The sequence below is a fragment of the Balaenoptera borealis genome, assembly GCF_965194805.1.
Source record: "Balaenoptera borealis genome assembly, chromosome: 11".
NCBI classification, from domain to species: domain Eukaryota; kingdom Metazoa; phylum Chordata; class Mammalia; order Artiodactyla; family Balaenopteridae; genus Balaenoptera; species Balaenoptera borealis.
Window position 1 is genome coordinate 1,465,814 of NC_138868.1, and position 23,926 is coordinate 1,489,739.

Genomic DNA, 23,926 nt, shown 5'->3' on the forward strand with positions numbered 1-23,926 from the left:
CCCTGAAGAGCACTTAGGGTGGGGTGCTGTGGGATGCACAGGGGAACCAGACAGTCTGGTTGGGGGAGGCTGGAAGCAGGGAGCAGAGGGGACCAGGGCCTGGGGACCGGGACCGGGAGGGGGGAGGCTGCGGCCCTCTCCTCCCCACAGGTCTGCCTGCTGCGTGTGTGTCTGCGGGGGGGGGGGGGGGCAGTGGGCCCAGGGTTTGGCCCTATGGAGGGGGTCCCCCGTGAGTGTTGTGCTGTGCAGAGGCTGGAAGTGGGGTGCCCAGCAGAGGCCTGGAGAAGCCAGCAGCCTCACAGGGGAGGCGTGGCTGGGGCACCTGGTTGGGGGGGGTCTCAGGGGATGGGGAGAGTGGCCCAGGGCAGGGGCCCCAGCTGGGCCGGCCAGAAGGACTGGGGTGGGGGCCAGGGAGGGAGGGAGGAAACCACCTCCGCCAGGTGGAGAGAGGGGCCTCCGACACACCCTCCCCTCCCCAACTCCCCCAGCCTCCCACCTTGGCCAGCAGCTGGAAGGGTGGCAGGCTCTGGGCGGGGTGACCTGCAGTTATCCTGGGCACGGGCGGGTGTGTGGGGGGCATGCGTGGTGGTCCACTGGTGTGCTGGGCCCAGGGTGGAGGGGGGACATGTGGGACTGGGGTGTGCTGCCGGGCATGAGCGGGGCGTGAGGGGTGGGGAGTGGGTACTGGGTGAGCGGAGCTTCGGGAGTCAGGTGGGGCCCAGGTGCGCAGGGCGATGGAGGTCAGGTGGGGTCAGGCGGGGCTCAGGTGCACAGGGCGGTGGGGCTGGGGCGGGGCGGGCCGCCAGGTGCGGCCCAGGTGCGCGGGCTGCGCGCGTCCTCCCGGGCGCCAGGGGGCGCTGCGGCGGTGCGAGTCCGGGCCGGGCGCGCCTCTCCTTCCGCCCGCGGCCCCGGAAGCCGGCGATGGCGCGGAATGTGCTGTGAGTGGGGGTCCCGGGGCGCGGGGTCGGGGGCGTGGCCGCGCCCGGGACTTTGCTGCGGGGGCCGTGCCGGGCCGCGGGGACGCGACTCAGAGCCCCGCGCGGAACGTGCGGCGTCGAGGCGCCCGTGGGGGCGGGGCGGGGCGGGGCGGGGGTGGTCGTTCCGGAGCCGGAGGGGCCCGGGCCGCCCCTTGGGGGTCGGGCCTGACGCTTGGCGAGGGCGGGTGGGACAGAAGGTTCGCGGGTCTGGGCCCCGCCGACCTCGGGCTTCGGCCCCCTCCGGCCGACCGCGCCCCCCACCCCCGCAGCTCCCCAGGGGCCCCAGACTGCGCCCCTTGCAGTGCTCGCCGCTGGTCACCAGGGGGAAGGTGTGAGCCTGGGTGGCCGCCCGCCGGCCTGGACCCCCACGAGGGCAGAGCGAGGCTCGGTCCTGGGCGAGCAGCCCCGCGCTTCCAGAACCTGCCCCTCCCGCCTCTCCGGCACAGCGGAGAAGGCTGTGCCACCAGCTTCTAATGGGGCAGCTGCCACGTGGGACTGGGTCGCCAGGAGACCCCGGGAGACGTTACCTAGCACTCAGCTCAGCACTCGTTCTTCTGCGGGTGCCCCGGCCTGTGCCAGGGTGCCTGAGCCCTGCCCCCTCAGGATGCCACACCCTGGACCTCGGCTCCTGACCCCCTCACGCTTCCCAGACTTGTGAGGCCCAGAGGCAGCGTGAGATTTGGCTTCACTGAGCCCTCTTCCCTGGTGCTGGGTGCTCCCCAAGATCAGGGGCCACGTGCTGTGCTGCAAATTGGTCACCAGGGACCCTAGATGGCATCCTCAGCCCCTGTGCCCACCCTCCACCAAGACCCGTCCCCTGGGCTCCCAGTAGACCCCTGGCCCCCTTGCAGCCCCTGTGGACCTTGGGCCCCCTCCTCACCCCAGCCCCGAGGCCCAGTTGGCAGCGTAGCCCTCCTGGCCCACCAAACCCCACCGGGAGCATGGGTCCAGCTGGCAGGGGCAGTTGGGTGGGAGCCACAGGTGGTGGCCGCCTGCACCTTCTAGATGCCTCTGCTCACTTTGGGGGTTTGGGGGGTGGGGCAGGCGGGCGGTCAGCTTGTAGCTGGTGATCTGCACACACCACCTCTCCCGAGCCTCTTATCTGTTGATCTTCACGCTTGTCAAGGATGAACTGGCGTTCCCAGCGCAGGGGGTGTGGAGGTGGCCCCATCCCTTTCCCCACCGCGGGGGTGGGCCAGTGCAGAATAAGCTGGTTCTGACCGATCCCCCCTCACCTGAGCTGAAGGGAGCTAGAGGGCGCGCCCTGTGTGGGGCCCATTCCTGGAGGGCGACAGCCATGCGGGGGCCGCGTGCCTTTGGGACCGGCACTTTGAACAAACACATGACTCTGAGCCTGTTTACGGGGTGGGGTGGGCATGTCCTCTGGCCTCTGTTCATGAATCATTCACCGGTCCTTTCCAAAGGCTGACCTTGGGGGTCAACAGGCCACACTGCCCCGGGGACTGGGGACTGGCCGCCCACGCCGGGTGAGCCGAGGGGGTGGCCTGTGGGTGACTGCCCCCTTGGCTCCCCGGCCCCGTGGGCGTGATGACCTGCGGACCCTGCTGGGGTGTCCTGGGAGCCTCGTGTTCTGAACGTTTGACACGACCCCTCTCCCCCTTGTAGGTACCCTCTGTACCAGCTGGGCAACCCCCAGCTCCGGGTCTTCCGTACCAACTTCTTCATCCAGCTGGTGCGGCCCGGCATGGCCCAGCCCGAGGACACTGTGCAGTTCCGGATCCCCATGGAGTAAGCCCCCCCTCCCCGCCCCCAGAGGAATTCAGGCTGGGGAGTGCCCCGAGGGGCCCACAGCCCCAGAGGTGCCGCCGAACCCCACTCACAAGCAAGGTTCTTCCTGCCGTGAAAACCACGCAGGCAGCTCCGCACTGTCCGAGGTCTGGTGTGTGCCGGGCCTCGGGGTGTTCTGCTCCCCGCCGGCCCCGGGAAGCCTGGCCTGAGACCTGACTTCTCGTCTTGCCTCGGTCCTGGCTGCTCTTTCCAGGAGGCTGGGCTGTGACTCCTGCACCCGCTCACCGTGGCTTCCAAAGCCTTCGTCCTCAAGTGGGGCCTTCACGGAGGCCCCAGTTACCGAAGGGACACAGCCTCCCTGTGTCCAATGCTGAAGTCTTAGGGGTTCCGGGGTTGGCTTGAGCTTCCGTGTGAGGCCCATGTAGGGTGACGAGGGCATGGGGCCTAGCCCACCATCCCCTTGACCGTCATTTCTGGGAAGCGCCTGCCGGGAGGGTGCTGCGGGCAGGGCGGCAGCTGCAGAGCGGGTGGCCGGGCGCTGCGGGCAGCTCCTGGCAGCCAGGGGGCACTCGCAGACCGTCCCGCCCCTCCCCTTGAAAGCTGGGCCCCCAGGGAGTGTGACCAGTGGAAGAGAGAACAGAGCTGAGTCCTGGGGGCTGGTCCCCCGTCACCCCCTCACTGCTGCGTCCGGATGCAAGTGTGCTGGCTGGGGACCAGGGGCTGCATCTCCGGAGTCAGCGGGGCCCGGCCTCAGCCCTGGCCTCCCCCGAGCCCACTCCCACCCGGGGCCTGCGGTCGGCAGCTCACCCCGTCGGGCGGGCCGCCTTGTACCCCGGCCCTGTTCAGACTTCCTTTCTTTCTCCTTTGCCCCAGGATGACCAGAGTGGACCTCAGGAGTTACCTCGAGCGCATTTACAACGTGCCCGTGGCTGCCGTGCGGACGAGGGTGCAGCACGGTGGGTGCCCAGGGCGGGGGCTGCCCTCTCTGGTGTGGGCTCCTCCGCGGAGCTCCCGTGGCCCAGGCTGCCCGCGCCGCTGGCCTGGTCCCCCTCACAGCCACTCTGGCACGTGGTCCTTTGCGCATGAGGAAACTGAGGCACGCGCAGGGTGGAGGTGGCCTCCCAGGGCTGGAACTTGGGTGGCCTGGCCCTGCCGGCTGCTCAGAGCAGGGCCCCACGCTCAACCCACCCACCCGCTCCCCCGCCTGCCCCCGGGCCGGTCAGCAAAGCGCTGTTTTTATTCCCCTGGGCCTTTCTCGTTCCTTCCTGTTGACCCCTGCCCCCCCAGCCCCCGGTTGCCCAGTTGTAAATATGACGACCCTCCGTCGAGGGGAGGTCAGACAGCAAGAGCCTCTGTGCTGACAGGGCAGAAAGCCGTTTCTTGAGTTATTTTAGACACGTTTGGGTTTCCACCGCGCGGAGGTTGGCGGTGGTGGCGCCTGCCCGCGCGAGCCTGGCCTAGTGGCCCAGGGCGTGCCGCCTGCAGTCTGTAGCCCGACGGTGCCTGCGTGTTTGCCTGTTTCTAGAAAGTGGGTTCCTGGATTAGTGGGGCTGGAAACGTCATGCTGGGAGTGAAGGTTTTTGTCTCCCCCCCTTCCGACAGGTTCCAGCAGCAGGAGGGATTACAGGAACGTCAGGATAAAGAAACCAGACTCCAAGGTGGCCTACGTGCAGCTGGTGAGCGCTCACCCCGGCCGTGACCTGGGGCGGGGGGCGGGCAGGATCCTGGGGCCCCCGGCTGGCACCTAGTTCTCACCCGCGTGGAGCCCCGGGGGGAGCTGGGGTTCAAAGCACAGCTCAGAGGTGGGAGGGGACGGGTGCTGGGGGACTTCTCGGGGGCCAGCCCTGGACGTGCGGTGGGCGGATGTGGGCCCGCTGGGCTTGGGGTGGGTTCAGGCAGAAACCAGGGCTGGCGAGCGTCAAAGCAAGGAAGCGGTTAATGCCATGCGGGTGGAGGTTCCCGCTGGGGCCTCGGTGTCAAGCCAGACCACTTGGGGTGTGCTGGGGTCCTGGCTGACCCCCTCTCCTCTGGGCCTGACTGCGGGGTGCGGCACACTCCCCCAGGTTCTCTTCACTGTGTCCCCTGCCTAGCGAGGGGCTCCGGAAAGAGTGTCCAGCACCCCATCTGAGCCTTTGCTGACCGAAACCCAGACCTGGCTAGAGGAAGGCACGCGTTTTCCAAGCCCCTTTCCGGGCTCTTCCTTTCCAGCCTGAGCTGCCCCCAGACATGCTTTCCCAGATATGCTCTTGACTCAGAATGGACAGCCTTGGCCCCCCAGCACCAAGGCCCCGTGGGCTCCAGGCAGGATTCCTCTGCCGGGACACGTGACCTTGGACCTGCCCACAGAGTCTGTTAGCTGCCCTGCGTTTGAAACCCTGGGCGGCGGGGGAGGGGGTGGGGGTCTTCCAGTCTCTTTACTTTCCTCGTAAACAGCCTGGGTCAGAGCGGGGAGCCCGCGGGCCCCGGGGCCGCTAGATGGCAGTAGCGCTATTATGAAAACACCCACCGGCCCCAGGGCCTATTTTGGGCCTTAGGAGGCAGTTTGTTGAAAGACCAAGTTAGCATGGCAGCTTTTCTGAAAAACAGTCACAGTTGTTCTAAACAGGGGCCCCCGTAATTATTTGGCCTAATATTTGCTGTGCATAAAATCAGCCAGTCCAGGCAGGGAGAGTGGCCGTTGGCCTTATAAAGACGCCTGTGTCCTCTGTGTTAAATCGGGCCATCTGTCTTTGTCACGGCACGCCGGTTGACACCCCATATGTCGGCATTCGCCACGAGGCCCTTCAGCGAGAGCTATAGTTACAAGTGGCTTTTGAGTCATCCGAGCCCTTGCGTTTCCCGGGCCCCACCTTGCTCTGGAAGCTGAGCTGCGCGGCCTGGGATCTGGTATCTGCAGCTGCCACCCGGCCGCCTTTCTTCCCCTGTGAAATCAGGGCCGCACAAGTGGGGGCACAGGGCGTCCCCGCCAGGCACGCTTCCCTCCGCTGCAAAATTCAATTTGTAACGGATCCCCCCCCTGCCTCCACCCCGCCCGACTCCGGCAGATCTCTGCCTGGAAACCGGCCGGGGGGTTGGACCCTCGCCCCCCGAAGGGGTTCCCTCTCTGTCCTCCGTCTGCGGAGACGTCCTCCCCGTGTGTCCCTTGGGGCCTCGTTTCTGGGCTTCTCATCACCGAGCTGATCGCAGAGCACACAGAGGTCCATCAGGAAGACAAGTGAAATTCCTGGATTTGTTCGGAGTTGGCTGCTTCGGGAAAGCTGGTCCCCCGTAGTGGGGGTCCCGGGTTTCCTCCCACGAGCTGATAACCGTCTCTTTGGCCCAGAGTCGGGGAGCTAGCGAGCCTGGGTCACCCCACAGCAAGGAGCCTCGGCCCCCAGGCTGAAGCTGAAGCCTGCTGGTGACAGAGAGCCTGCCCCCCCCCCCCCCCGCCACCCTGCCCGCCCCTCACCGTCCCGGGCCGGCGTCTTCGCTTTTCACTGCGACACTTTCCTCCCCTCCTGTTCTTTTCCGCTGGTCAGCTTTGGAAGGATGGAGGGTTTTATTTCTGAAAGTACAAGGTGAATTTCTCTAGGAAGGGAACCCCCAGGAGCCGCAGTCGGCACCCACACCCGGCGCTTGTCTCGGTGAGAAAACGAGGAATTTCTCCCAGCGGCGCCCTCCGTTTTTTCCCAAGCTATTGCGGATTGCCATCTTTGTATTTATATTTTAAAATGTCATTTTAGGTTTCCCCCACCTCAGAAAACTAGCAGAATCACCTCGGTATATTAAACATAAATCCCCCATTCTGGGCAATCAGCCCTGCATGTAAACTATTGCCCTTTGGTATTTTAAAGAAGAAGAAAGAAAGTTTTGAAGTGTGTAAGCGACTCCTCCTGCAGGCTGGCTACCGAGCACACGGTTGCTGCCTTTCATCACTCGGGGCCTGCACTCCGCGCCGTGTGAGCGGGATTTATAAACCTCCCGTTCTCAGGGCCGAGTACGTGGGCTGTTTCAGATCACGCTTGGCCGCCTGCCCGAATCCAAATGTCTTCACAAAACAAGGGTCTCCAAGAACCAAGCGCACTTCACTGATTTTACTTATTAAAATTTTCCAGATCCGGTCCTTCTCTGCCCGTCTGGAGGTGGACGGCGCAGCCCTGGGAGCGTTGGCCCGGGTCGTTCCCCGCCCCCCCCCGCCCCCATCCTTGGAACTGCTTTGCGATGTGTAGCACGTGGAGGTGGCCCCGCACCTCACGTTGTTTGGGGTCCCCTCCTCCCTCCGGCCCACTGACGGGCCGGGCTGGTACCCCGACCACGTGCTGGGGGTCCGGGCTGGGACTTGGCCGGCACTCACGTGTTCTGAACTTTTAGTGGAAGATGTAAAACCAGTTAATTTGCAAAGCCGGTCTTGATTTATAGACTGCTCGCATGTACGTTTCTTTGTACGTTACATGCGTTTTATTTGCCAAGCTCTGAGCCGGGAGGAGGGTTAGTCTTTAATGTGGGTAAAGGCCTGTAGGTATTTTGGGTGGAAGACGTTCCAGGGAGGCAGCAGACACGATCTGTGCCTTGTTTCCTCGCCCCTGCCCCCAGTATGGCCGGGCGACTCCTGCCTGGAGTGGGTGCTCTGCTGGGCTCCCCCGGATGGGGGCACGCTGCCTGAAGAGCTGGCCTCGATGAGGGGCCTTGTCACAGCAGTGGTTTCCACCGCAGAGGGCTGGGGCCCGGCCTGCGTCTGTCCTGGAGGCGATGGGCGGGCAGGTTCCATCTGGCCACGGACCTTCCCATGGGGCTCCCGGCCTGTCCCGCCCGCGCTGCAGGCTGAGCCCGTGTCTTTCCTCCCCAGGCGCACGGACAGACCTTCACGTTCCCAGATCTGTTTCCTGAGAAAAAGAGGCCTGAAGGCAGTTCTGCGGATGAGGACCTGCGGGACCAGGTCCTGGAAGACCAGCGGCGGAGGCAGAGCTGCGACCCCCGGCGCGGGGGCGTCCCCGGCTGGTTCGGCCTGTGACGGGCGGCTGACAGCTCAACTCTAATAAAAGTGCTGCTTGTGGAGACCGGCCCAGGCCCCCCCCCCATGCTCTGTGCTCTGGGCCCTGCCCCCACCCTGAGAGCAGGGGCCCGGCCGCGGGTGGCCCACGTGTCTCGTCAGGGTCCCATGGGCGCAAGGCGAGCCAGGCAGGCCCAGAACCCTGTCCAGCTGGGGGGGGAGACCCACTTCCAGAGCACCCAGGAAGTCATCCTGAGCTGCTCTGTTGAAGAGCTTGCTTCGGGCGGTTTGTGGGGGAGATCAGAGTGAGTGCTGAGGGCAGGGGTCGGTGTGGCCGCTGGGAGAGAGCCCGTCCGGGCTGGGGGTCCAGGGTGGCACAGTCCAGTGTGGTCTTGAGCAGGGAGGGCGGGGGATCCAGAGAGAGTGGGGTTTAGGGGACTAGTCCAGAGCAAGGCCGCGTCTGGAAGGATTGCCGGGCCGAAGGCTTGCAGGTGGGAAGCGGAGCGCGGTCAGGGACGACCAGCACCCGGGCACCCGCGGGATGGGGGTAGAGGTGGCGCTGGTCCCGGGGGGTCCGGGAGCCTGGTTCCCTGCATCTCCGGTTCCTGAGATGCACCCGCAGCTTGATTTCTCTCTGAATCACACTCTGCAGCTAAAAGCCTAACCCTGAGCGCCCCTGGGAGCCAGTGCCCCGCAGCCGCCCCCGGGCAGGGGGAGCGGTGAGGCCACACCCGGTTGGCTGGGCCCGTCTCTGAGTGTCCGCGGGCCTGGAGATCTGGGGAACAAGCAAGAAGGCATTGTGGGTGAGCTCGGGGAATCGGGCCACGTTGCCCCTGGGGTGGGACACGGATGCCAGATGCCACGAGGGCTCAGGGACCACCCTCCTCCGCGGCCTCCCGGCTCCCCGTTCTGGAGCTTGGCTCTTCCCTCCGCGGGGGAGACAGTGGGGAGCCGGCTTGGCCGGCCCCCTCCACCCCGAGGGACACGGGGGGCGTCACGTGGGCCTTTGAAGCTCCCCTCCGGCTGGAGGGTGAAGGTCCGGGCAAACTCCACCCTTCAGCGTTGATTTAAAGTGATGGGGAAGGTCGGGAAGGAGGCTGGAGAACGGAGTCAATGGTATTTTCCTGAGAGAAATAATTCATGGGGCCCCGAGGACCCCGACTCAAGGCCAGGGGAGGAATCCCATCCTTCATCTGCTGCACTTCCAGAGCTGGCCGCCCGCACGCCCCCGGACGCAGCCCCCAGACCCTTCCCACACGGCGGCCCTCTGCTGTCCTCGCTGTGCCCTCCACATCCCCCAGGGCCTGGCATCTGCCGGTCACGGCCACGGAGGCGGGCCGAGGCGCCCTCTGTCCTCAGCACCCCCAGGGCTGGTGGATGGAGTGGCCACAGCAGCGCCGGGTGGGGGTGGGACACGGGGTGTCCGGCGCAGAGCCGAGTGTGCGGGGCAGGGGTGGGGTTGCCTTGCAGGGCGCTGAGCAACAGGAAACGGGCCTTCAGCTGGGGGGCTGCTTGCCCCCACCCCAGGCACGGAGCCTTGAGAAGGCGCTGTTTGACACCCCTGCCCCTCCCTGGCTGGAGGCTGGAGGCTAGAGGCTTGGCAGGGAGACAGCCGGTGCCTCCTCGGGAGGTCTCTCTGCCCCAGGTCGGCGGGCCCCGTGATCGTCTTCTCCGAGCCTCCGTCTCCCCCTTCCTTGCGCGGCTGGGAGACGGTGGTCAAGACTTCTGGTCCCAGCATCCTCTTCCCCTCTGCTCCTCCACACGTGAGGACCAGAGGAGGGTCTCCCGGGGGCCCCCTAGGCTGGGTGTCATCCTGCCCGCTCAGGCCTTTGCCGGACAGCCTCACGTGGGGCTGGGGACAGCGAGGGCCCGACCCAGTGGACTTGGGGGCTCCCTTTCCCGTGGGGACAGTCCTGCCAGGAGCACCCCGGGCCAGCGCCTGGGGGAAAGTATATGGACAAAGGAAGAGGACTTGAGCCCACAACACCGCCCCCTGTGCCTCCCTTCTTTAGGGCCATTCGTCGCCTTGTGGGGGCTGTGAGACCCAGGATACGGCAGGCAGAGCCCGCGAGGGGCGGCGCTGGGGGCTGGGCCAGCCGCCTTCTCAGTCCCCTGTGGCTGCCACGGGCCCTGCTTGGAGCCAGCAGGCCTGTGCTGATGAGTTATAGTTGCAGCAGGCCCGGCCTGTGGCCCACGGGACGCATCCCAGACCCCCCAGCAGCTCCAGGTGAGGCCCGGCCGCCAGGGCTGCCAGGATGGAGCGGAAGCGGGAGCCCCTCCGCCAGCGTCTGGTTTTCCTCTTCAAGGGCCAGAGTCTCCCCGGGGCCGCATCATGCTGTCATCCCAGCTCCACGTGCATCGTTTAAGTAACCGACTGCAGGTGACCCACCGCCTGGCTGGGCCCCTCGGCCGGGGTGGGGAGGGCCCGCTCACTTCTGCAGCTGGGACCCCCAGTTGAGTCGGGGGCTCCATCCTCTGGCCTCTGGGCGGCCTCAGCAGGGGACCCGGGCCCAGGGACACAGCCGGTCGTCTGGGCTGCCCCGCCCACCCCCCAGGCCTTAAAACACAAAGGAAACTAAAGAAGTCGGTCCCCTTGAGGGTGACTCCGAGGGGGTCCCCTCCCACCTCCCGACTTTCATGTAATTCTGAACTCCATTCATGAATGAACGAATGCGTGAGTGTGCGTGAATCACTGGTGAGCACCCCAGTTCAGCACATCAGCTTGGCCACACGGGAGAGCCCTGCCCTGTCCGCGGGTTTCAGAATCGGGCAGGGCCTGGGGCGGGGTCCAGGTGGGCCCCCAGCCACTGTTTTCACTGAAGCTGGCGGTTGCGGCTGCCGCCTGCTTCCTGGCTGTGAAGACGCGCTCGCCACCCCCTCACATCACAAAGGGCAGAAGAGCCAGCTGGTCAAGGGCTGTTCTTTTCTGTTTTCAAACAGCTTTATTGGGATATGGTTCGCATCCCTACGGTACCCCGTCGTAAGTGTGTCGTTTGATGTCTCAGTGTTCAGGCAGGTGTGCACCTATCACGGTGATCAGTTTGAACACATTCTCATGTCACCCACAGAGCAGCCCCGCACCCTCCTGCCGACGCTCGCCACCCCCCCACTCCCCACCCCAGCCCCGCTGACACAAGCCTGCTTCCGTCTCTGCGGATTTGCCTGCTCTGGACACTTCATGGAAATGGAGTCTGCGCTGGCTTCTGTCACTCAGCGCCACGCCCTCGGGCCCATGCTGTAGCCCGCGTCAGGGTTTCCGTCCGTTGCGTGCGTGGGCCACAGTCTGTGTATCTGTCTGTCCGTGGATGGCACTTGGCCTGTGTGTTATCATTGCTCGGGGATGTCGGGTGCTTAGCCTGGAATGTTTCACGGGAGGCGGGGGCTGCCTCACCACCAACAAGGGTGTTTATCAGTCCCTGCAAGTCCCCAAAGGCTGTGGAGAGATGGGCCACGTCTGCAAACTTCCTGGCTGCTGGATAGGGCCTGGTCAGGAGTGTCAAACAGCCTGCCCCCTCGGGGCCCTGGGAGCTCCACTGGGGTCAGGGTCTGGCACGGGGAGGGGGTTTCCAGACAGCCCCAGGACCCCCATCCCTGTGCCTCTCTCCTTCCCTAAATGCCGCGCCTCGGGTCCAAAAGACGCTCAGTTCCGGCCCTCGGAAACCCTCCTTTCCCCGGGCATGAGGGCTGGCACACGCGTGCACTGGTCCCCAAGTCGCCCTGCGTGTGGGTGCCTGTCCCATCTCTGTAACCGACACTGAGTCCCGTCAGGACAAAGGTTTCCATCTCCTCTCAGAGCTGAGCTGGCTCTCGCTGCATGTCCCGCCGTGCGCAGGGGCACCCCACCCCAGGGAAACCCCTCCATTTCTGCCCGCGCCCCACACCTGCCTCCCCGGCCTGGCCCTGGGGCGCTTGGCTTCTTGGGAGAAAGGGAAAGTTTCCCCGGAGACCTGGGTCTCCTTCCCAGGTTCCCACTGGCCCAGCCCGGAGGGAGCTGCACCCCACAGGGCTTGGCCCAGACACCCCAAGACGGACGCGGGGACACCCGGGCCACCGGCCTGGGAAGCAGCGGCCAGGACGGCTCCCCACGCGGCCCACCAGGCCGACATGTTCAGCATCCGTGTCGCTCCTTCCTGACTGAGATCATCCCCAGCACCTATCCCCCCAGATCACTTCATTATTTCTTTGTAAATAGGGCTTTTCCTAGTCAAAATAATCACCATGTTTTGTGCTGCTCCCACATCTGGCTTTGATTGGCCCCCACCTCCTCGGGTGGACCTGGACCCCTGATGCTGTGACAGAGGGAAGGCAGCCCAGCCTGCTTTCCTCCCTGCGCGAGGCCGGGCCTGGGGGACCCCGGTCCTGTCCCTGCACAGCTGCACTCCGGCCTGGGCCTGGCTCCGCTGGGCGCATCCTTGGTTCTGCCTTTGCAGAGTTGGGGTCCCGGGGCTCCCCCGTGGCTGGATTCTCCTCTCCCTGCAGCTCCCGTGGCCTCCGTAGGGGTCCCGGCAGACACACAGCGTGCAATTCACCTCGCCGGCGGTCCTCTCCTTCCCATGTGGGCGCACCCATCTCCATGCAGGAGCCCTCTGGGCACCCCTGAGAGTGTCTCCGAGGAGAGTCCTGGTTTGGGGCGCCCAGCAGCCCGCTCTGCAGGCAGAGGTCAGCCCCTCTTTCTTCTGACCCGCTCCCCTGGGTGACCTGCCCCTTTAATCCTCCCAGCCCGAGTCCCGGGAGGCTGCTCCCCTTCCCCTGGCCCTCCGTCCAATGCCAGGTCCAGACCGGGCCCTCCGGGCGATGGAGACAGGACCGCACACGCTCTGACGCACGGGGAAGCTGCTGTTTGGATGACTGGGACGGTGCCCGAGTGTCCTCGGCACCAGCACCTGCAGCGTCTGGGCTTTGCGCCTCCCGCCGTCCCCTCCCAGCGTGCACGGTGAGCAGCTTTCCGGGACGTGGAATCAGGGGCCCTGGGCCGTCCACCTTGCCGTCCCTCCTCCAGCCCCGTCACATTCCGTATGGCCGCTGGATCCACCAGCCACAGACACCAGGTGACGAGCATCTGGGCAGTGGGCACAGGGCAGCAGAATGGCACCTGCCTGCGGGAGCGTGCCCGCTGACTGCCCAGAGGGGAAGATTGAAATACTCCGGAGGGACCTCAGAAGACCACTGAGGGGGCGGGGCCTCGTGTCCCTCGGGTCGGGGAGGTGCCTCCAGAAGCCTTCGCGCAGGCCCCAGGTAGGGGTGCCACGTCCCTGCGGACAGCACCGGGCGCTGACCTCATCAGGGCTTCCCTTCAGGCCTCGCTGGAATTCCGCCGGCCCTGAACAGCCGACGCTCCTGCCAGGCTCTCCCTGGGACTTCACGGGGGGCCAGGGCCCTAAATAATTCTTATAAAACCCATGTCAGCCCCAAACTGTGTGATATCTGATTTGTAGCCCTAACAAAACCCCGTGCCTGCTGCCAGAGGGGGTGCGGTGTGAGCCCGGCGGTGCAGAGGCCCTGGGTCCCGCTGGTGCGTGTGCACACGTGTGTGAGCGAGTGAGGGGGGCCCTGGGGGGGCTGGGTTCCTGCAGCTCCGGGGCTCCACTGAGCCGCCACAGCGACGTCCTCGACCGGACAGGACAGAGGGGGTGGCAAAGGTGGCAGCCGCTCCCTGCTGGACCACCTTGGGGAGGGACCTGGAGGCTGGGGCGCCAGGCGCTGCTGACCAGCCGGAATGACTGCGGAGCAAAAGGCCAGCTGCCTGGAGAGAGATGCATCTGGCCACCCGCACACACTCAGCCCAGCCACTCTGGCCCTCCAAGGCCCTTCTGCAGTGTCTGAGGCCAGAGCACCAAGGAACAGGAGGCTGTGGGGACCTCAGAAGTGAGCGGCCCGTCTGAGGACTTCTGGGGACACAGGCTTCCCCCTCCTGGCTCCTAGTGGCCAGCAGACGAGGGCTGCCACCTGGGCAGGGGCCTGGGTGGGGCTGCGAGGGCCAGGGGTCCTGCCCTTCGCTCCCAGCTGCTGGCCTTGCCGCCAGGAGGCCCTCGGCTGCAGCCTCGACCTTCTTGTCTAAAACGTGGACATGATCATGTCGGCCAGCGGGGAGACAGGGCCAGGCTGGAGGAAGGTGCCCAAAGGCTGCTCCCAGGACCCTGTCCCCCTGATGCCCGGTCCCCTTCTCCACCCAAGTGTGTGTTCTGGCTTCGTGCAAAGCCTGGAGCCCCCTGCCCAGCCCAGGTCTCTGTCTCCGTGGCTGTCCATCCCCACACCTGGCCACCCGTGCGTCCTGCCACGTCCCGTGTCCCTGCCAGGTGTGGCGGCCCCGTTGGGGGTGGGCTCCCGCACGAGGCCACGGTGTGGCAGGCAGGCACGGCAGAAGCCCCAGGCAAGCGGCCGTGCTGTGGAAGGGTTCGTGTGGCGCCCAGGCTGGGGGCAGGGCGTGGTGCTAGAAGTGGGCACCTCATCACTGCCCAGTGCGGCGGCCCCAAATCAGGCTATGTCCTTGGAAGTGCCACCAGGCCTGCTGGTCTAGGACAGAAACCTCCCTTCACGCTGGCCCCCAACCCACACGGCCCCCCAGCCGCCTGCCCCTCCAGAGCAAGTCCAGGGTCTCTCTACTCCTCCAGACCCTGGGCATTCTCACCCTCTTAAAGAGTGTCCCCAGGGGTGCCCCCAGCCCCACGCGCTGCCTCTCGCTGGCCCCTGGCGTCTGTGGCGCCCTTGCCTGCTTCCTCTGTGCTTTGGGGGTACCGCCGGGTCCCCTGCCTGGTCTCAGGGGCTCGACCGGTTGCGGGGGCTTTGTGCCACTGCTGGTTCTCTTTCCACTTAAGATAAGAAGGCCCTCCATCCCCAGGTTCCTTCCTGCTGTGTCCCTCGGCCCCCAGTGCGTTCCTCAGATCTGGGCTCGCGAGCTCCCGCCTCCCACTGCTCTGCCGGGTGGCCCACGGGGCCTTGAGGGGCTTCAGGAAAGGCCCCCAACCCTCACCTCCCGAGGGGCAGGAGTGGCCGAGTGTGTTGGGGGTGACGCACCCAGAGCTCCAGCCCCGAGATTCTGGTCGCTTGTCCCCAGAGCCCAGAGACCACGACCGGGGAAACCCCTCCTGGATCCTGGGGCCACCTGGTGTGTGCCCACACTGGGCTTGTCCTGTGTCCTCGAGAAAAGGCAGCCCAAGTTGCAGAAGATGCCTCCTAAAAATAAAAATCGGGCGCGAGGCCCTGTGGGGCCAGTCCTGAAGGAGGCCAGTGGGATTAGGACCAGCTGCTGCCCCGTCCCTGGCCTGTCCTCACCTCCCAGAGCACCCCCTGCTTCCCTGTCCCCTGGCCTCACCCTGGCTAAATCCGCCTTGGCCCCTTGGCTGGTACAAAACAGGAAAACTGTGTGTTCTGAGCCTCCTTTGGGGCTTAGTGGGTAAGGGGAGCCGGCAGCTGCCCGAGGAGAGTGACGAGCGACGCCCTTTATCTGAAAATATCGTGTTGCCCGCCTGGATGCCGGGGGCCCCGCGTGCCAGCCCGCCCGACTCCTGCTAAAACTGAAATAGCTTCGGGAGGTGGACGCAGCTGTCCGCATCAGTCAAGATGACCCCGGCCAGAGTGGCGGGTCCGAGCTCCCACGAACTCAGGCTCTTCCAGGGGCTGCTGACCTGTGGTCCCCGGACCCCAGGGCCAGGGCACTGCCAGGGCCCCCCGAGAGGCCCCTAGGAGAGGAGCGGAAAGGGGCCACACTGGCCATGCCACAGCCCTTGCTGTGGCCTTGGCCTGGGTCCCTAACGTCGGCCTAGCTCCTCCTGGACTCTCCTCCCCACCCAGGGACCCTGTGCCGCCTGGGGTGCTGGGTGCGTGTCCTGGGCAGAGCAGGGAGACGGACCGAGGGAGCGGCTGGGGGACCGAGGCGATGGGGGACCCGCAGAGCAACCTCGGAGTGTGAGGGTGCAGTGCGGGACGCAGGATGGGAAGAGTCGCCAAGGGTCTGTTTGCAGGGACAGGAAGGCAGGGAACCGGGAAGCTCCCTGCAGCAGGAAGCTGGGACCTGAGAGCCACGAGGAAGAGGCTCCAGACGGGCAGGGTGGACGCGGCCGGAAGGCTCCGGGCCGGGCGGTGACCCCGGGGTGGGAGGGGGAGCAGGCGCCGGCCGGGCGTGCTTGATCTGGCATGCTGGGCCACATGCTTGCCCAAGGGGCTCATGGAACATTCTTGCGGGGGGCCGGAGCCAGGGCCCGATGTGTGTGCGTCCCAAGGGTGGGGGGCGCCGGGCGCTATAACGGGCGGCACGCGGCACACTTAGTCACCTCTGAGGTATGGCTCCCGGCCTCGCCCCGTGTCATTGCCATGGCAATGCTGGGAGGGGCCCACAAACAGCCCCAAACAGAGTGGCCCCCTGACTCCTGGTCGTCCCCTCGAGGGGGTGGGACACTCGGAGAGACACTGCCAAGTTTGGGAGAAGAAGCTTGCAGGCTGGCCTCGCTCCAGCCCTTCCCTGGGACGTGTGCACCCCTGTCCCATCCCTGTCCCACCCGGCCCGGAGCCGGGACACCACGCAGGGGCCTGTGCACCGGGGGTGGGGAGCTGGGGCGAGGTGGCCAGGCCCCTGGGTTCAGGTACCCCAGAACATTGGGGTTTCTCGAGAGAAGGACTTGGACTGCTTGAAATACACGTTCCGGGGGCTCTCGGGGCGCTGGCTCACAGACAAGCCCCTCCCAGCTCATCTGCCTCTCCCTCCGTTAAAACGGGGACAGTGCCCCCACCGCAGCTACCCCTGCCCCTCAGGCTGTCAGGGCCCCGGACCATCCAGAGCAGGGCAGGGTGGGGCGGGGCGGGGCGGGGCAGGGTGGGGGGGAGGTCACCAGGACAGAGCCCCAGGGTGGCCGCCTGACGGGGGCAGTAGTGTCACATGGTGAGAGGGCGGTCAGTGGCATCCTGCAGCCCCGGGGGGCCCTGCCCCCAAGAGAGGCACCTTCCCACAACCCCTTCCCCAGGAATGCAACCCCAGACCTGGGGTCTGGCACCCATGCCCCCGAGGGGCACCCACCCACTCTTCTGGGGTGCCTGCCCGGCCCGAGCAGTGACCCAGCAGCGGAGGCCTCGGCACAGGGGTCTGGGCATTCGCCAAAGGCTGAGGGGGACGTTTGTTCCAGGTGGGGTCCGTTGGGGACCACCCAGGGAAGTTTCGTCTGCAAACCGAGGCAAGCGCTAATGGTTTGGGGTCCTTCGGGCATCTGCCATCCCTCCCCGACCAGGCTGACACCTGGGCCGACCAGGGCAGTCCAGAACTCCCAGCACGCACACCCAGGCTCAGCCCCTGGGAGCTGACAGCTGGGGTGGACCCAGCGCCAGGGCCTTGGGTGGGAGACAGTGTCCCCCACGGACCTGACCTGGAAGCGCAAGTGTGCATGCATCGTGTCCCCCAAGGGTGGCGCTGTCAGCCAGGAGGCAGCGGGACCCTGCTCGGAAAGGTCGTGTGCGGTGACGGCCGGCCAAGCTGTCCTTCCTGGCTCAGCTGTCGGCAACCTGAACCCTCCACGCTGGCCAGGAGGCTCGAGGCCTAAATTAGGGTCTGCGGGATAGGCCGTGGCATCACGGGGACGTCCAAGCCACCGTTGCAGCAGAAATGTCCCGTTCCAACGCCGGAGAGGCCCGTCCACCCAGAAGGGCGGCCGGCAGCAAACATTTCCAGGAAAACTCAAGTGAGCCCACCGTGTGGACACCCGGCCTGTGACGGCCCACTCTCAGCCCCCTCCCCAGCCCAAGCAGGCCCCCAGCCCCTGCCTTCCGGCCCAGCGTCTGTTCTCTGGGTTAAGGGATCGGGTTCACCCCTCCTCACAGGACTGCGTCTTATCTCTGGGAAAGAGATTATGGGGTTTCTGACATTAAATTCTCACGCTGAAGTTTTCAGCATGTAGTCTGAGAAGCATTTTTTTCCGAATAGCACCTGGAAGGGAGGACACGAAGGATGTTAGGGCTGCTCACGCAAGACTTTGAACCTGGGGGTGGGAGGGACTCGCCATCCGTCTAGCCCCCTTCCACGCCGCGGCCAACGCCTCCCCCTCCCCGCACGTGAGTTACGGATCCCAGCCACGCGAGCCCCCTCCCAGCCAGACCCCCTCCAGCCGCCCAAGTCCTGCCAGCCGCCCGGCCCCTGGATTCATGGCGGGCGCCGAGGGTGGCACGAGGTCACGCTGGTTTTAGCGGCCCATCATACATTGTTCTTTGTCCCGGGGGCCTGCTCCAGGCAGCCCTGTTCACATCTGCGGGGGCACGGGCGGCCAGCTGTCCTGGCCCCTGCCCCCAGGAGAGGTGAGCCGACGGAGCCGCGGTGGTCCTGGGGTCCCGGCTGCGTTATCGTCTGCGGGAAGCGGTAATCGAAAGGGCCTGTCCACTTGTGTTTTCAGGTGATTGAAGGGCCCGCTTGGAAAGTCTACTCTCAAGCCCGTCTTTTGGGTCATTTTGATTTGGGGATTTCCAAACATCGGGGCCACAAGAGGTCACCCCACTGACCCCGGCCTGCCTCATTATGTCACAGCCAGATTGCTGTGACACCTGATGGAATCCAGAAGGCCCCGGGAGGGCAGCGGGCCGGAGGTGGGGGCGGGGTGGCCGGCCAGGGGGCTGGGGGCTGGGGGCTCCGCTCACCCAGTCCCACCCGTACCCTGGGCAGCACTGCACCCCCATCCCCTTCCCCGCTGCCCCAGCAGGCCAGCCCGGGCCTCTACACGCTGAATCCCGCCGGGCACCCGGTGCTGGTGACCCTGCTCCTAAACTTCGGCCAGGCTCACATGCCCTCACCCGCACGGGCCCGGTTCCACGCCGGATGCTGCCACCGCTGCCCCCGCCCCCCACGGTGTGGCCACTCCCCGCCTTACTTCCCACTGCCCGGGGGGTGAGGAGCAGCCCCAGGTCCTGCCCTCCCACCCGGCGCCCTCCACCCTCCAGCCCCACCGAGCCCCACGTGCCCCCCATCCTGGCACGATGGAGCAGCTCCTGACCCTGCCCGGTCCTGGCCCAGCTGCCCTGTGTCCTCCCTCCTCCTCCTCCTCTGCAGCCGGGGTCCCTCTTGGGCCCTCCTTCCTGCTTCCCATCTCATCTTCCTTGGGGAATGGAATTACAAGGCTTAATCCGAGACCCCCTTCCGTCTTGAGACATCCCCGGGGCCCCGAACGAGGCCAGCACACAAAAGAAATCACCCTGAGGTCCAGCTCTCCGTCCCACACCAAATTTCGAAACCATCCAGCCTGACTCTGGCCCCGGTTGTTCCCCTCTTTCTCCCTCGGGGTCCCCAACAGACACCCGTGCCCACCTGGCGGCCCGGCCCTGTGGCTCTGGGTCCTTCTTCTTCAACCCAGGCCCCAGCATTGCCCACTCACACCCTCTGTGACCTGCGGAGAGTGACCACCGGGGCACACCCGGGTCCTCCACGTGCCCACCAGGCCTCTTCCTTCCGGAAGACCCTTGGGTTTGCCTCCGGGCTGCTCTCCGAGACCCCTCCCTGCAGCGCCTGTCTTCCGGGAGCAGGCGGCAGCTAGTCAGCCCCGAGGTCAAGCCTCCTCCATCAGGAGGGGCCCCGTGGGAACTGGGGACAGGAGACAGGCAGACGGGGCGGGGGTACATCGTGGGAAGGTGCCCTCGGGGGCCGGCGGGGCCGCGGCTCCATCCGCTTCCTTCCCCCTCCCTCTGCTCCCAGGGGAAAGGTGCACGTCCAGGGTCTCGGAGGAGGCACGGAGTGGGGGGGGGGCAGGAGTGAGGGACCCGCCTGGGGGCATTGGACGCGGGGTGGATGTTTAACCCTCTCCCTGGTGACGCTGATAGCCCGGCCTGGAGTGGCCAGGCAAGCCCGTCCCCGGGCACAGAGCCGGCAGATCTGGTGGCTCCGGTGCCCTGGAAACGGGAGACGGGGCAGCAGTGCCCGAGGCTGGGCAACCACCTCCTTCCTGCCCCCTCTGAGCCTGGCCTGTGGGCTCAGCAGGTCAGCACTTTCTGCAAACCCCACACACAGCAAACAGAGCCTGACCAGGCGGTCAGTGGCACGCCTCTGGAGGGACGGCCGGCCAGGCCCCGCTGCGAGCCAGGGGCTCGGCCATCTTCCCCTGTCACACTACCCGCCGTGATGTCTCCCTCCTTCTTGGGGTCTCTCGTCTCTCCTCACCTTTCCTGGCCACCCCGAGACCCTCCCCAGTGCCCACGGGGGAGCAAAGTGGCCAGGGCACCCTCTTCCCTGCCGCCCCCTGCCCCGCAGCTGGCCGTGCTCCCTTTTCCTGCTGCAGAGAGAAGCGGGCGAGGCCCCGGAGGAGGGCATCCCAGACCCGCCTGGAGCCTGGCGGGCGACCGTGGCCCCAGGGAGCTGGATCCGGACGACTGGCCAGCGCGTCTCTTGGGATGGGAAGCCCCATTCGAGTAAGGCCTCGGCCAGCTCGGCCTGGGGACTGGGTCGTTTCTGGATCCCTCGTCCCCCCGCATTTCCGTGGGCCCCAAGTCCAGTCCCACCTGGGTTCTGTGAGGCGTGGTGAGGCTCCAGGGTGGCCCGAGGGCCACAGCGGGGACCCCAGGGTCACATGGTAAGGTGAGCGGCAGGGAGCATTCATCCAGCGCTGTAACGTGGTGGACTCCAGGCCAAGCTTGCACGGTCCCCGCAGCAGCCGGCGTTCGGCCGCTCCGTCTCAGACCAAGACGCTCAGGCCCCGACAGGGTGACCACTTACTTGCCCAGGGCAGACATGGCCCTGCCAGGCGGGGCCTCCCTCAGGCCCAGGCGAGGCTCCAGCCGTTCCCACAGAGACACCCCCGCCCCCGCCCCTGGGCCCACCCACCCACCTGCACGGCTTCCTTGGGAGTCAGTCAGCAACCTTCCTCCCCCTGGCCACCATCTCCACGGCCCAAAGGCCCTCTACACCCAGTCTCACCGGGTCACACTCTTGCTGCCGGGAGAGATAGACCAGGAAAGAGGTAGAAGTTTCCAGGAGGTTGCTGGGAGGATGGAGCAGAGCTTGCACGGCAAGTGAGAGAGAACTTGGGAAGGATGGAGGGTCTTCAGTGGGGACAAGTGGACATTTAGAAAAAGAGAGGGTTTGGAGAAGACAGCAAGGAGGATGGACAGGTTGGGGCCTTGGGGAAGGGGCCAAAACACGAGCTTGGAAGATGGAAAGGATGGCGGGGGAGGGGAATGGAGCCCCCCGTGGCTGGAGGGAAGAGCATCCTGATGGCCGCTCTTCGGGGGAGAGAAGAGAGCCGAGGAAGCTGGCACAGGGTGGGCAGGGAGCGAGCAGTGTCCATCCACCCAAAGAGCGGCATCTTCCCTTCTTGTTGAGGAAGCAAGACGGGCGCCATCTTGTGTGGCCATGGTTGCCCATGGACGCCCCCATCCACCCCGTGGGCAGCAGGAGTCCCCTCCAGCAGCAAACACAAACTAGAAGAGATGTGTCTGACCTCGGAGGCTGTCAGTGGGGAGGGGGTATGGAGGGGCTGGGGCTCCTGGGCCACACTCTGCCCTCGTGGCAGCCCCACTGGAGCCTGGGACGCCTTTGGGCAACGTGGGGAGCAGGGAGGGCGGAGGGGCTCTGGAGAGATGGTGGTCTCCGGAGCTGCCAGAGCATCCCCTCACCAGGTTGAGGGCAGGGCGCTGGGGACTGGGGTCCAGAGGTGGGTGCCCGCCTTGCCCCTGCCGGACAAAGGGGCCCTCATCCCACAGGGCCAAGTGGAGTTGAGTAACTCCATCAGAAGAGATTGGAGGAAACTTCTAGAGACCCAGAGCTGTTTCCTCATCCTTGCTCCTTTCCTAGCACCCTCCACTGGACCGGGATGGCGCCCAGCACTCCCCTCAGGGCCCGCTGGGCCCGTCCCCCTGCAGCCCACTGTGGACCCCAGCGCGACGGGCCACAGGTCCCCTCTCCTCTCTGGGCTTCTGTTCTCTTGCCGGATGGGATAACAGCCCCATCTCCATGGGGCTGGGACCGGAGGGAGTCGGGAGAAAGCCCCCCAAAATGCAAAGCATTGTGGAGTTAAAGGCTCAAGTTGGGGGAGGGCAGGATAAAGGTAGTGGGAGATGACAAGATCCCTGATGCCTTTGTTTAACTGGCTCTAATGATTTGCTTAAGTCAAAGCGCCCAGCCCAATGGGGTTGGGGGTTGGGGGCTGGGGAATAAGGGTGAGGGGCACAGGGGCCTTTTCCTGATGAGGTCTGCTTATCACAAAGGCCGATTAGGCTCCAAGCAGGGCCCACGGCAGCAGCTTACATGTCCAACGGGAGCCGGGTGTGAGCGTGCGTGACAGAGGGCACCCTTCCGGGACTAGGGAGTCTCCGGAGGGGCCTGATCCCTGCCTCCTGGGAAGCCAGGATGGGAGGAAATAGGCTGAAATTATATGGGATTGGGGACACTTCTTGATGCGGGGGGGGGGGGGGGGCGGGTGAGCTCCTCCCTGGGGCCACGGCTGGACACTTGGGTGCCAGGGTCCCGGCTGGGGGGCTGGCGCAAGGGGCAGCCGTCTCCAGGTGGGACTCTGGGTAACCTGCAGCCCTCAGAGGGAGATTCACCAGAGGGACTCTCCTTTGGTGAATGCTCGCCGAGGGAAGGCATCACCCCCCTCCAGGGCAGGCACCCCAGCCAGCCCCTGGTCGCATCCTTAGAGGCCACAGAGGGCCCTCACCTGGCCCTCCTGTGCCAGGCTGGACTCTGAGGGTCTTCAAGGACTAGCTCCAGCCTGGATGTCTGGGAACTGACCTGTCCCAAGCTGGATGGCCGAGATGCGGCAGTGGCCATGCTGGGCTCCGGCCCAGGGTGGTCTCCGGGTTGGTGCTGGGGGCTGGGGGGAGAGGGTTGCTTTTCATGGTTTGGCCCGGGGGATGGCAAAGATGTCCTCTGTCCTGGCCTGCGCGCCTCCTTCACTCCCGGACATGGCTGCGCGCGGGTCTCCATCACGGGTCCACCCTTGACCGTCTCACCAAGACTCGGGGACCCACGGCGGCTGCTCCCCCACTGGCCGGCTGGGAAATGGCCCGTGATGCAGGGCGCACGCCAGGGTGGCCGGGGATTGGTCACTGCCTGAATGTCCCCGGACGGATGCCCATGTGCCCTTGGGCAGCTTTCCCCTCGGACAGGCTGTCCAGGCCGGGAAACCCTAAGCCAAAGGGATTAAGAAGAAAGGACAGAATCGGCCGTTCCTTTGGCTGTGCTCGTTTGAGCCTCATTTAGTGTATATTGCTCAGTGGGTAAAAACACGTACGTGGTGATGCCAAGAGCCCGGACGCGCTCCCATCTCTCAGGTCAGCCTGTGCGGAGGCCGCCTCGCCGCCGCCCCGCCCCCGCCCCGCCTGCCGGCCTCCCCGGCGCCATCTTGCACATTCCTGCGGTCAGCCAGGAGGGCTCCGGGATGAAGGGATGGGGATGCGTGGGGGACCCTCAGCCTGGGCGCCCGAGCCAGCCCCTAGGGCCCCGATCAGCCGCCGTTCCCCGCCCCCAGCCCTGAGTGTCCTCCCTGGAGTCTCTGCTCCACGTGGGGCAGGAGCTGCGAGCCTCGCTCTGGGCCCATGCTGGGGGCCCCTCCCCAGACCCCGACCCCTTCCCACCCAGGACCCAGGTGCCTCCTGTCAGCTGAAATGCACCTCGAGGTGGGGTCTGGGCAGCCGGAGCTCCTGTGGCTGCAGAGCTGGGATCTCGGGCTGCCGGGATGGCTGGCCCCAGGGTCCCCTCGGCATACTGCTGGCTCCGTCACCTGCTAGAGGCTTCCTGGGGTGTGGGGAGGTGGGAGAGAGTCAGGAGGGTCCTTCGCACGGTGAGCCTGGTGGGAAAGGCACCGTGACCCCTACCACCTGTCAGAAACGGGGCATTGATGGTGGTCTTAACTGCAACTACTCCAGGTCCCTTTCGGGGAGGGCAGAGGGACCCCAGGGGATGGACCACGATCTGACTCCCACCCCTCCCAAATCTCTCCCTCCACCCCCATCCTGGTCTCTTCCCTGCTAGGCTTGGCCTCCCACCGACGTCCCTTCCAGGCTCTGGGGTGAGCCTAGTTCAGTTCCACTCTGTGGTGAAGCCCCCAAAGTGCTGGCTTGGAGGGGTGGGGGCGGGTGCAGGCCGTTCTCCCCCCGCGCCCCCCCCAGACCCGACCACTTAAGAGTAATGAGGTCCAGGTGGCCGCACGCGAGCCTGGATCCTCGTTGGCTGCAGGGCCCACCTCCCGCCCGGGAGCAGCTAATGACAGCCAGAGGCTGGAAGGTGAGACCCCCCTTTGCTGTCAGGGCTGTGCGGTTGACCCTCCAGCAG

The 23,926-nt window shown here is 65.9% G+C and overlaps 2 protein-coding genes and 1 long non-coding RNA gene across 4 annotated transcripts; 2 read left to right on the plus strand and 1 right to left on the minus strand.

Moving 5' to 3' along the window:
• Window positions 1–859: 859 nt before the first annotated feature.
• MRPL23 (mitochondrial ribosomal protein L23) lies at window positions 860–7,760 on the plus strand. 2 transcript variants are annotated; one of them, XM_082342625.1, is made up of 5 exons: window positions 860–938; window positions 2,604–2,726; window positions 3,600–3,682; window positions 4,329–4,402; window positions 7,552–7,760. In XM_082342625.1, the coding sequence occupies exons 1-5, from the start codon at window positions 922–924 to the stop codon at window positions 7,714–7,716; spliced, it is 462 nt and encodes a 153-aa protein (XP_082198751.1). In that variant the 5' UTR covers window positions 860–921; the 3' UTR covers window positions 7,717–7,760. The 2 variants fall into 2 exon arrangements, with proteins under 2 accessions (XP_082198751.1, XP_082198750.1); XM_082342624.1 differs by lacking the exons at window positions 4,329–4,402; window positions 7,552–7,760 and adding an exon at window positions 3,749–4,102 and having other exon boundaries at window positions 3,600–3,714.
• A 1,612-nt stretch (window positions 7,761–9,372) lies between these two features.
• On the plus strand, window positions 9,373–10,936 carry LOC309606074 (uncharacterized protein; the record flags this gene model as incomplete). The annotated part of the gene is made up of 4 exons (XM_082342626.1): window positions 9,373–9,922; window positions 10,002–10,075; window positions 10,636–10,675; window positions 10,764–10,936. The coding sequence occupies exons 1-4, from the start codon at window positions 9,649–9,651 to the stop codon at window positions 10,934–10,936; spliced, it is 561 nt and encodes a 186-aa protein (XP_082198752.1). The 5' UTR covers window positions 9,373–9,648.
• Window positions 10,937–11,039: 103 nt separating this feature from the next.
• LOC309606075 lies at window positions 11,040–22,672 on the minus strand. Its single transcript, XR_014231637.1, has 3 exons — window positions 22,385–22,672; window positions 20,481–20,584; window positions 11,040–11,128 (listed from the first exon to the last, which is right to left on the minus strand). It is a non-coding gene; the product is annotated as an uncharacterized lncRNA (long non-coding RNA).
• Window positions 22,673–23,926: the final 1,254 nt, after the last annotated feature.